The sequence below is a fragment of the Ochotona princeps genome, chromosome 13 (genome assembly GCF_030435755.1).
Source record: "Ochotona princeps isolate mOchPri1 chromosome 13, mOchPri1.hap1, whole genome shotgun sequence".
Taxonomy (NCBI): Eukaryota; Metazoa; Chordata; class Mammalia; order Lagomorpha; family Ochotonidae; genus Ochotona; species Ochotona princeps.
In genome coordinates this window covers 64,050,742-64,063,150 of record NC_080844.1, presented here as the reverse complement: position 1 = coordinate 64,063,150, position 12,409 = coordinate 64,050,742, and the positions used below count along the sequence as shown (strand labels likewise).

The 12,409-nt window shown below is 56.5% G+C and overlaps 1 protein-coding gene across 2 annotated transcripts in view; it reads right to left on the bottom strand.

Annotated features, from left to right (window-relative positions):
* LHPP (phospholysine phosphohistidine inorganic pyrophosphate phosphatase) overlaps positions 1–11,547 on the bottom strand; it is a 79,561-nt gene extending 68,014 nt beyond the window's left edge. Inside the window, exon 1 of one of the 2 annotated variants that reach the window (XM_058671642.1) lies at positions 11,362–11,547. In XM_058671642.1, coding sequence (XP_058527625.1) covers positions 11,362–11,486 — 125 coding nt within the window. In that variant the 5' untranslated portion in view covers positions 11,487–11,547. The remainder of the gene's footprint in view (positions 1–11,361) is intronic. The other variant, XM_004580188.2, reaches the window with a different exon arrangement.
* Positions 11,548–12,409: the final 862 nt, after the last annotated feature.

Genomic DNA, 12,409 nt, shown 5'->3' with positions numbered 1-12,409 from the left:
GAAGATCTGTGCGTGTGTCTCCTTACCTTATCTCTTGTCATTCAAATAAAAATAAAAGAAATCTTTAGAAAAGCAGCAGAAGAAAAGAGATCCAAGAGACAGGTGGCCCTGCACCTACTCTGCCAGTGCACCCACAAAGAAGTAGTTCTGGGGGCACGGCTGGCCTTGGGAACCTACCGGGCTGACAACCGACCTCACCCCAGCCTCCGGAAGCACCACTCAGCATCTGCTATGGAAACCACAGTCTCTGGGTCTTGTTCCCTCAGCAGCACCTACTGCCAATGTCCCAAGAGCTGCCTGAGCATTCACGCAAAGGGGGCAGCTCTAGGAGGGGTCTCCAACCCCAGGACCCCAGGGGACAGGGTAGTCTACCCCAGCTCCTGAGGCCTGGCTGGATCTTTGAACTGCCCTTGACCTCATCCCGGCAGGCCGGCCAGGACGAGCCTGAGTGACAGCGGCTCCCAGCACAATTACCAGGCATCCGATGAGCCGGCCCCTTACAAATCACCTCGGACTCCCCACATCTGCCGGCTGTCGGCATCTGCCAGGGGCGCTCACCCGAAAATAATGAAAGCCCTCGCATTATTGTTCCGTGGCAGGTAGTGTTGGGACAATTATTGGACATCCCAGGCGACCTTGGGACGGCTCCCCTCCCCAGGAAGAGCGGCACCAGCCCCCACGCACCAGGGCCTCTGTCCTCCAGCCCTCAGGACTATGTCACCTGCGACCCAGAAGCCCTCTCATCAGCCTACCCTCCAGCCAAATCCGGCTCAGTCCCCAGAACCAGGTCCCTCTGTCCCCCTCGCCCACGCTCCCCTCTACGGCTCAGCTTTCCCAGCCTCTGCCTGCTCTACCTGCTCAGGGGTCCCGGAGGGGCTCAGACTGTGTCAAATTCAGCACTGTGGCCATGCCTGGGGCCCAGGAAGACCTGGGCTGGGGGGTGCACGTGGGAATATCCTGGTGCAGCACTCGACCACCTCCCCAGAGACCAGGGCCCACCTTTACCAACCCAGGCTCCACCTTGGCATCTCCTGGGTTGGATATAGGATTGTGGGTTGGCAGCATCCAGGCCAGGTACACAGGGGCCAGCAGACAGCCTGGGAGTAGGGGACCCAGGGCCACAAAGGAGCCTGGGAGACAATACCATGAAGGGCTCAGAATGCAGGTCCCAGGCCACAGTGAAGCTCAAACTGGGAGATGGTATTCAAGGGCTGCCAGGGACCTGACGGGCCAGACAGAGGCTGGCACTTTCCTGCAACAGGTTCTCCTGGATTCCTCCTGGAACACTGCCCAAAGCATGGCTGACACAGTGCTCAGGGCCCGGTGGGTACTTTGCGGGGAGAACTAGTGACCAATCTGTCTTTCCAGAGATGATGGGTCCACATGGGGAGGAACCCCCCAGGAGGAAGGGGAGCAGGTCTGGTTGCCTTCTTTGGCTTCCAACCTGCCCTCCCCAAGCCTGCTCCTGCCTGCAGGGCTACATCTTGCACCTTACTTGCCAAACGGGGTTCTCCCAGCTGAAATGGGGGCCAGTGTGGAGAAGCAAAAACTCCACCCTCCAAATCCTCCACCCCCACCTCCTGAGAGCCCACACCTCAGGGCGGTTGTGAAAAGAAGTCCCCAGCACTCAGGCCCAACAGCACTAGAATATTCTTTTTTTTTTTTTTTTTAAGATTTATTCATTTTTACTGGAAAGGCAGATTTATAGAGAGAAGCAGAGACAGAAGAGAAATATCCTCTGCCTGCTGGTTCACTCCCCAGGTGGCCACAAGAGCTGGAGTTGAGCCAATCCAAAGCCAGGAGCCAGGAGCTTCTTCCTAATCTCCCACGCAGGTACAAGGTCCCAAGGCTTTTGGCTGTCCTTTACTGCCCTCCTAGGTCACAAGCAGGGCCACTAGAATTACACTCAGTAATGGACTCCTCAGCTAGGCCTCCCTCTTGGAAAGCAAGAGATTGGACCCAGCGTGACAGTCTAGTGTCTAAATCCTTGCCTTGTGTGTGCCAAGATCCCATATACGCACTGGTTCATGTCTCGGCTATTCCACTTCCCTTCCAGCACCCTGCTTGTGGCCTGGGAAACCAGTATAAGACGGCTCAAGCCTTGGGACCCTTATCCTGCATGGGAGACCCGGAAGGCACTCCTGGCTCCTGGCTTTAGATCAGCTCAGCTCTGGCAGCTGTGGCCACTTGGGGAGTGAATCAGCAGAAAGATCTTTCTATCTCTCCTTCTCTTTGTAAATCTAACTACCCAATAATAATAAATAAATCTTTCAGAAAAAAAAATCAGGGAACCTGGCATGGTGTCCTAGCAGCTAAACTCGCCTTGCACATGCCAGGATCCCATATGGGTGCCGGTTCTTGCAGGGCCTTGTCTCCCAAGGGTTAATTCCACAGCTTAGCTTGTTTCTCTAGGGGTAACAGGATGGGCAATCTTGGCCTGATACATTTAGCCCCTGGCTTGACCACAAGTTCCCTCTTCCCTGCTTCCCCCTTTTTAAGATGCCCTCGGGGGAGCTTAGCAGTTGCTTAAGCATTGGGAGAATACTGGGAGGAACTAGGCCACTAAAAGAGGCAGGCCAACCAACTTCAAATAAACGGCATTCTCTTTACAAGAATGACCCACTGCGTGTTGTCTTTTTTGTAACCCTAGTCCCTCCGCTCGGCTGGGGTACACAGCGACGCGGGAGTTGCCAACAGGTTCTAATTCTGGCAGCTCCATTTCCCTTCCAGCTCTCTGCTTGTGGCCTGGGAAAGCAGTTGAGGACAGCCCAAAGCCTTGGGACCCTGTACTCACATGGGAGACCTTTAGGAAGTTCCTGGCTCCTGGCTTCAGATCAGCTCAGTATAGGCTGTTGTGGTCACTTGGGGAGTGAATCATTGGACGGAAGATCTTCCTCTCTGTCTTTCCTCCTCGTTGTATATATCTGACTTTGCAATAAAAATAAATAAATCTTAAAAAAAAAAAAACCAGGAAATTGAAAACACAGCTGAAGAATCAAAAACTGCAAAGCGCTGATTTCCTCCAAAAACCCGAATTTCACAAATGCCAAGTCAAGCAGGAGCCCAACAGCAGGATGGAGTTGTATAGCAGGAGGGGCTACACAGACCTTGGCTGGATGGTCAGGGTGGGGAGGGGGTGTTCCCGGCTGGCAGCCTACACCTGTGCTTCACCAGGCACACACAGCAGGCTCCTGTAATCCGGAGTCCCAGGCCTGCAGGCCTTCTGTGAAGGTGACACAGTCAATGCTTGGCACGAAGGGGACACTGTGAGCCTCTCACGCTCCCAGGCATCACCAGCAGACCCCAAAGAGTGACAGGCACACGTCCTAACCTTCACCACCAGCTCAGCCAGTCCCGCTGCACTTCCTCTTCCAAACAGACCCCATCACACTCTCACCCAAAGCATCTCCCCACACACCTCTGTTTGGTTAAATTTTTATTTTTTAATTTGAAAGTCAAAGAGGGCAGAAGAAGTAGACGGAGAGACCTCCAAATACCTGGTTCACCCCCAAATGCCCACAGCTGGGTTAGGCCAAAGCCAAGGGAAGGGGCTTGGACTCCATCCAGGTCTCGTACGTGGATGGTAGGGACCCAAGTACCACCTGCTGCCTCCCACAATGGAGAGAAGGGGGGATACAGCAACTTGAACCCAGGCACTCTGATATGGGAAGTGGGCATTGCAAGCGTGTCAACCATCCTCCCCCACTGGTCTGTTGGTGCAGCGGCATACAACCTATGACGTCAGAGTCCGAAGTCTAGACAGACAGAAGAGCAGCAGCAAGGACACAGTGGTAAGGCCCTGGCTGGGCTTCAGTGCAGGCCAGCCGACCTGTGACCCCGAGGCTGAGGTCAAATGCCTCCCCTCACCTGCCCAACAGAACAGCCGCCCCATGTTCTCAGTGACGCAGCACCGTCCCAGCTCAGACCACGGGGAGGCCGTGCTGAGCTCAGCAGCATCGATTGTGCAGGAATTAATAAACATCAGTGAATGCCAAGTGCACCACAGCTGCAGGCCGGGGCAGACCTGGGAACTGTCCAACCTGAGGTACTCATTGCACCAGAGAGGCCAACTGAGGTCCGGGGTAACACAAGTGAGTCAGGGCATGCTTGGGGTTACCACAGGCCTTTCAACGCCCACCCCCCCCCCAGCCCTAGAAACTCAGCCAGAAGTGGCTGAGCCCATGTGGGAGTGGGGAAGGGGCTAGGGTAGACACCAGGCTTCCCACAAGCAGGAGGAAGCAACCCCACCTCCTCCCTGTGACCTGCCACTCATCATCTAACCTGTCCCAACCTCAGTCTACTCATCTGTGAAATGAGGCACTAAGGTAACTTCTGGACAGACTAGAGTACAAAATGAGTGGCAGTGATGGTAATACGCCCATCTGCTAGGGAGCCAGATGCCCAGTGGAATGGACACAGCAGGAGGGGAAGCTCGGCCAGCAAGGGAGCTGTGTCCCAGCCTGGCGCGTGTCCTGCATGGTCAGGGCAGCCTCAGTGTGTCCTCATGGAACCCGGGGATTCTCTGGAGGCACCTGCGGGTTGGGGGGCTGGGTTAGGACAAGAATCCTCTCTCTCAGGTTGGCCTGACACTCCTGCCTCCTGCTAATGCACAGCCTGGCAGGCAGTACTGGGTCCCTCCCACCCAGGTGGCAGTCCCAGGCTCCTGGTTTCAGTCTGGCCCATCCCTCACTGCTGTGGGCATTTGGGGCACTGTTTCAATCTCTCCCTCTTCTGGAAAAAAAATTAAATAACTCAAAGGGAAAGGTCTGGAAGGATCGGTCACCCTGGGGATGTACTTGGGAGGGGTCCGTGCCAGAGGCCGGACTTCGTCCTGTGTACTTTGGGCTGGCAGGAATGTTCATGAGAAGGCCACCGCTGCCTTCAGAATGTGAAAACATTGACATCATAAGACAGAACACCACGCTCTCATGCACCCCAAACTCAGGCTCTGAAAGCAGCCTGGCTCACCCCCAACAGGGATCACAAACCCTGCCCAAAGTCCAGGCTGAATCAGGGAAGCTCCTGTCAGCTGAATCCCAAAGGTGCCCCCGCCCCAGCCCTGTCCTAGCAGTACCTGCCCCAGGCCGGCAGGTGCTGGCCACATGGGGGGTGAAGGCAAGCCCCATTGCTGTTATTATTATTACTAGGACCATGCTACTGCCTGGGGAGTATGGGAACCCAGGCCAGCTGGTGGAGGGGCAGCAAGCCAAAGCCTTGCCAGACTCCAGACAGCAGCTCCCTCTCCTCCTGGGGAGCACCCCGAGCACCCTGGGAACTGTAAGGCTTCCCTTGCAGGGTGGACTGAAGGTCCAGCTCAGCAACACCAGGGCAACCGGGGCGGTCCTAGTGGGAATTGCTTTATGGGGCTACCCAGAGCCGAGGCGAACTGCTTCCTTCCGCTGCTGCAAAGTCCGGCTGGCCTGGCAGGGGCCGGCAGCTGTGCTTTAGTGGCCCAGGACAGGAGGCAGTAAAGGCCCACCAGCCTTTCACATGCAGATGCCTCTGGCCCATCAGCAGCTTTGTCCCCCAGCCCCAGGCCCGCCCCTGCAGCCCCCTCACTGTGCACAGGCCTGCTTCTGAATGGCTCCCCCAGCAGAGTCCAATCTGCCCAAGAAAGGGCTCCAATAAAGGACCTGCTGGGGGGACCCAGGCCAGTGACAGATGTGAACATGCTGGCCCCAAGACCCAGAGCGGTAAGTGGGCCCCAGTCAGGCAGGACCATGCTCAGCAGCTCCAGCAGGTGACCTGCGGACCTGCAGCCAATTGTCTGGGAAGGACATGAACAGCGTGGCCACAGACGCAGGGCCCATCCCTCCACTGGCAGCCCCACACTGGGTCTCCTCTCTCTGGATCATGGATGTGTGCAGTTCACTGCTGATCTCCCAGCTACAGCAACAGCTCCACCAAGGCATGTTTTCCAGAGGCCTTGCTCATGGCCGCCCTTCCCCAGTGCCAAGAATGGGGTCTCCAGCAAGTCAGAGGCACTCCGTGAAGGCTGGTCCGGTGGATGAGTGAATGAATGAAGGAGTGTACCTGTGGTGTTTCTGCCACATCCTGACTCCCTCTGAGCCTCTCTGACGCCCTCTCCCAGGGAAAGCAACGCACAGTAAGTTGGGCACCCCTCAGTGACGGGTGACCGCCATCACGCAGTCCGTACTACTGTCCACAAGCGGGAACCTTCCAGAAAGTCCCACATGGGTGGGGGTCATGAGCGGCTCCCTCCTAGGCTCACAGAACCCAAGAGCTACAGGAGTGGGGAGATGCTGGGGAAGCTGATGTTTCCCCCAGTATCCCCTTCCCCCATCACACTTGCCCCCTTCAGGGCTGGCCTCACCCTAGGAACTTCCTCTGCTCCAGCAGGACTTCAAAAGGAGCTGTGCACATCAAGGAGGCCACGGAGAGAGAGGTGCAAACAAACTTCAAACTCTGGTCTCCTCTGGGCTCAGCCACTAAGAAAGGAAGATGTGGCTGTCCTAGGGCTGGAGGCTCCTGCCAGGAAACTCCCAAAGCAGGTGCTCTCCTGCCCGACATTCACTCCGCAGCTGGGGCTGGGCGGCGAGTTTGAGAACACAAACATCAGCAGGCAGTGGAGTGGGCTCGGCCATTTGGTAACAAGCCCACCCAGGACAGCCTGTGGTATTGGCTTCCCACGCTGCATGCTCAGAGGCACTGTAAGCTCCTGCAGTGGAAGGGGCAACAGAGAGCTCCTTGGGAACGAAGCACAGGTGTAGGGACGCGGTCCTGTGGCTTGGGAAGCTCGGGGGGCTCTCATACAGACAGGCTAAAGGCTGGCTTTGTGCTGCAGCAAGTGAAGACACAGGCTGTGATGGCAGTGTCCTTTACCAAAGTGCCAGCTTGAGTGCCTGCCGCCCCACTTCCAGGTCCTTACTAACCCGGGAAGGCAGCGAAGATGGCTAAGTGCTTGGGCCCCTGCCACATAGAGGAGACCCAGCTGGAGTTCCTGACACCCAGCTCTGTCTGGCCCAGACCTGGCTGTTGTGGCCCTTCGGGGATGGATGGCCGGATTGCTCTCTGTCTCTCCCTGTCTCTGTCACTCACTCAAGCTTTCAGTTAAATCAAGCTTTAGAAGGGAAGAAAGGGAGAGACAGATACTGGGCCGTGAGTTCTCCAGGCCACTTGACAGCACAGCAAGAACACCCCCAGGATGAAGGGGTGACATCCCTTCTCCAAGAACAATCTCACAGCCTTTTGGGAGGGCAATGTGGCACCTCATCAGCCACAAAACCAGCTGTGATGTCAAGTGACCGTATAGGAGTAACAGCACATGTGAGCCACCCTGGGCTCCACAAAAGCTGCTCGAGACAGGCCCTCTAGCAGCCCCGTCTCCCTCCAGACACTTCAGGAAGAAATCTGAATTGGAAGACAGGAGTTCTAACAGTCCCTGTGCCATCCCAGCTCCAAGACCCTGGCAAGCCCTGGCCCTCTCCGAGCCTGCTGGTAGACAAGGGGCAAAAGAACCAACCTGGGGCCCGGCGGCGTGGCCTAGCGGCTAAAGTCCTTGCCTTGAATGCCCCAGGATCCCATATGGGCACCGGTTCTAATCCCGGCAGCTCCACTTCCCATCCAGCTCCCTGCTTGTGGCCTGGGAAAGCAGTTGAGGATGGCCCAAAGCTTTGGGACCCTGCACCCGCGTGGGAGACCCGGAGGAGGTTCCTGGTTCCCGGCTTCAGATCGGCGCGCATCGGCCCATTGCGGCTCACTTGGGGAGTGAATCATCAGACGGAAGATATTCCTCTCTGTCTCTCCTCCGCTCTGTATATCTGACTTTGTAATAAAGTAAATAAATCTTTAAAAAAAAAAAAAAAGAACCAACCTGGCTGCTCGGGCTATGAGGGAGCAGGCAGGAGAGGATGAGACAGTAGATCAGAACTCATGCCTGGAGACAGGTAACCATTCTGGCTGTGGCTGGAAACCCTGAGCCTTCACCTGCACGGGGGTAGGGGGTGCGTTCCAGGCCAAGATGACTGACTCAGCTCCTGGTCTGCCCAGCCTCACCCACTGGACTCCCCCAGCAGAGGGTGTATGGGAAGGGACTGAGATTGTAGCCTAAGTCCTGCTTAACTTTGCAGATTTTCCAAAGACAAAAACGATCTGATAAAATGAACAGGACTGACAAACCCAAGTGCTGATGAGAAGCCACAGCAATGGGGACCAACCAGCACAGGCTGATCTCACAACCCCCTGTGACTGCAGCCCCAGCCTGCACACGCCGGGGCAAGCACTCAGCTGGAATGCTGTGTTGGGTTGGCTCACACCCCCTATGCCCAGCACGAGCCGATGTGTGCAGGAACAGCACTCCCAGTCAGCCAGCAAGGAGCAGCAGCTTCCCGGTCCGCAACAGAACGGGGGAACTCATGGTACGCTACACAAGAAAGAGAAGGCACGCCCTACAACTACACTCCACAAACGCAGACCCGTCTCAGGTGTAACATGCAGCTGGAGTCACAGACACAGAACTGGCGATAGGCAACACCGCTGTTGGTCCTAGCAGCCATGAGAGGGGCCACCCTGGGGAGTGGACAGGCCACCACGGGACCATGCAGGAGCTTCTGCGTATTGCTCACACGGGGGACAGCAGCTGACGGGAACTCACCGAGTTACGCACACATAGCAGGTGCACTTTTCTGTATGTCTCATTTCCTTCAGTAAAAAGTTGCTTTCAAGTGGGCCTGATGTCTAAAGCATAAACACTGGCAAAATCTGAGTCCCTACATTGATAATTTAGAGGAGGGTAATGAAATGCTGTCCTGCTGTAGGGTGCGTGTGACAAGCGCTGGGCACGAACTTGACATACGCAGGAACCACCACTGCCCGTTCGACCACTCCCTCATCAGATAGCACAAGTCACCCTTTCTCTCAGATTCTTGCTGGTCCCACAACATCCCATATGTCATTTCTTCGGTCCAAGCCTGGTCTTCTCCATTGTCACTTCCCTTGCCCAAGACCCATCGAGCTCCCTGGCCCCCGCAACAGCCTCCCAACCCTGGCTCCTGTCTTGCTTCCTGGCCCCTGCGCACCACTCTCCATCTTCAAATCGTTTTAAGCTAACATTTTGGATGGAAATCCATTCTCGTGGTGCAGATCCCTGTAAAATGCTGATGCACGAAGTTACCCCCTCTCACCACTCCCCCCACTCACGAGTCCTCAGCTCTTTCCACAGACTTGGGAGCAGGGTCTTCATGTATGCAAAACAGCAGAACACACGCTGACACTCCTGTCCTACCTGAGACAGCGCGCGTGTGGCCTGCTGCCTTCCAGCACAACGTGGTCACCAAGACGGTCACTCCTTCTCGACACTTTAAATGGCACTCCACTGCATGGACAGAAGGACGCCTGGTGCGCAGACGTGCCCTCACGGACAGTATTTCAGGAGTGGCTGTTGTCCTTACATCACGTCTCACCAGAATCGGAAGAGCTGTAGCTCAGGTCGAGCCTGTCTGGCCTCAGCAATGAGTATCGCTCGGGTTTTTTCTGTAAACTGTCTCCGAGGGACTGTGCTCTCAGACCTGTGGATTGCGCCACTCGTGTCCGATCCTCGCAGGACAGACAGCCTCTCGGCGTGGCCTTCACGTGCCTTCCTCTCCATGGGTAAGGCTGAGCTCCTGGCGCAGGCACACAGGCCTCACACTCTCCCTTCCTGCCCACTGTCCGCATCCTTCTGTACTTCCGCTGGGCTGCTCATTTTCTGGCTCTGATTTCTAGATTCCAGGAATAAATACAAAGGCTTTCTCACTCTTCTTTCCTTCCTTTATTTTTTTAAAAGACTTACTTATTTTATTTGGAAAAAATCATAGTTACAGAGAGAGGAAGAGATGCAGGGAGAGAGATCTTCCACCTACTGGCTCACTCCCCAAATGGCAACAATGGCCAGAACTGAGCCAACCCAAAGCTGGGAGCCAGGAGCGTTTTCCGGGTCTCCCATGCAGGTGCAGGGGCCCAAGGCCTCAAGCCATCGTCTGCTGCTTTCCCAGGCTATAAAGAGGGAGCTGGATTGGGAAATGCCGCAGCTGGAACACAAACTGGTGCCCACAGGGGATGCTGGTGCTGGCAGGAGGAGGCCCAGCCTGCAGCTCCTCTTTGCCACTCCCTTTCTTCATTCCAAACACACACTTCCGAAGTTTCTTTGAATTTTAAATCAGATGACATGACACACCCTGGTGAAGTGCAGAGCCCTTCGGCAGCCCTCTAGTCCCTGCCCAGTGGCCCCTTTCCCCTCAGCTGCCTGCAGTGTGTGGACGCTCCCTGCCTCAGGCCTCCCAGCCCCGCTGGCCCCTCTTCCCACAGGACCCTCTGCCCACAGGACCCTCCTCAGGGGCCTCCTCCAACCTCCACATCAGGCCAGAGACTCTCCTCAGATCGGGGCCCAGCCCTTTCTGACCAGGCTACCTTCACTTCACTTATGCCAACCGGTGGGGACTCAACTGACCCATCTGTGTGGTCCCCTGTCCTCCTCCCCTGATGTAAGCCCCGTATCCCTCATCTGCCTGTTTCAGCTCCCAGACTCCGGCCTCCTACTCCCCCAAATGAGGCCCATTACACCCCAAACTGAGCCCAGTGGCCCCATGGAGCCACACACACAGGCTGACACTGATGGCTGGAAATGGTCCAAGGTTTTGGAGTTAATAGGAAGTGTGGTGGAGGCCAGGCAGGAACCTGTTCCCAGACCCCAGGCAACAGCGCAGGCCAGCCCCAGGGCCCAGGGGAGCCTCCCAGCCTGAGCTGCTCTCCAAGTTGCTGGCTTCTCAACCACCTGCTCTGCTGAGCGGGACAGGGTAGGTCCCTGTGATCTGAGCAGCTCCCGTACACACGGACAAGCAGGCTGGGGTCTCCAAGAAGGACCTTCCCCCCAGCAAGGACAAGTCGCCAAGCCGTCCCAGCTGCTGAGGACTGCTGGCAGGGGACACCAAGGCGCAGCACTACCAACCTGGGTGGGCAGGACGCTCCCGGCCGATCCACCTCTACTATATGAATCGGTGCCAAGACAGCCACACACGTGACTTGAGGTCACTGCCGACACATCAACAAAAGCAGTTGGAATTCATTGAATGTATTCAATGATTTCAACATGGAATTGTACAACAGTGTCAATGGGGACCTTAACATGTTTCTCACAGGACTGATATCACATCGCAGCTCAGACTGGAGCACAGCTCCTGGCTCCTCGAGGGCGGAGCCTCCAGGGCCCCGCCCCACCACAGGCCCCGCCCCCCGGCAGCCGCCCCACCCCCACCACAGGCCCCGCCCCCGGCAGCAGCCGGCCCCGCCCCCACAGCAGTGGGTCGGGGCCGTGGAGACCCGGCTGAGGTAAGCCTGACGTCCAACCGCCCGCTGCCCACTCACCTCGCCACCGCCTCCACGGAGCCGGCGATCGGCCTTCCGCCGCCCTCGCCGCTGTCGTATAGCACGCCCGAGATATCAAGCAGCACCCCACGCACGCCGGCCAGCCGCTGGCTCCACGCAGCCATTGCGTCCCACAGTGCCCCTCAGACTCCGCAGTCCCGGCCGGTGCAGGAGCCAGTGGCCGCGCCCGCCGCGCGGAGGCGTCTGGGAAATGTAGTTCGCGGGCCAGCGCGCTGGCAGCCCCGGAAGTGTGGGCATGGAGGGTCCTGCGCCTGGGCAGCGCCCCAGGAGATGAGCCCCAAGGAAACGGCAGTCCAAAGAAAGCTGGAGGAGTCAGTATCCAGGGGCGGGGATTGCTAAAGAAGTCACAGCAGGATTACTGAGAGAAGCATGATGTCATCACAAATGAGGACTTGGTGACTACTTAAGGAACGCTCCTGTGCCAGCATTATCTGAGGAAGCAAAAGACAGATCATCAGCCCTGCAAAAACTTGGCAGCCCAGGACTAAGGCTGGGGAAGAAAGTGGAAACAATACAATGGGCTATGCCAGTGAGGCGTTTTACTGTTTTTTAAGATTTTATTTATTTTTATTTATTTATTGGAATGACAGATTTAAAGAGTGAACAAGAGGCAGAAAGATCTCTATGGCCGCAATGGCAGGAGCTGAGCCAATCCGAAGCCAGGAGCTTCTTCCGGGTCTCCCATGTGGGCACAGGGTCCCAAGGCTTTGGGCCATCCTCCACTGCCTTCCAAGACCACGGGCAGGGAGCTGGATGGCAAGTGGAGCAGCTGGGACATGAACCGGTGCCCCATATGGGATCCCAGCGCTTGCAAGGCAAGGACTTGAGCCACTGAGCCATTGGGAGTTTTGAGGGTTCAAAGGAGGAGGAGCCTGTGGTCTCGCCACCTGGTCAGGCTGGGATTCCAAAAAAAGACAGGCATTGGTGGGAGTGTTAGAACCTCAGCCCTGTTCAAGGAATTGTACCTGTTTCCTTGGAAAGCTTACTGGGGCAGGGTGGGGCAGGAGCTGTTAACTAGAGAAATGCA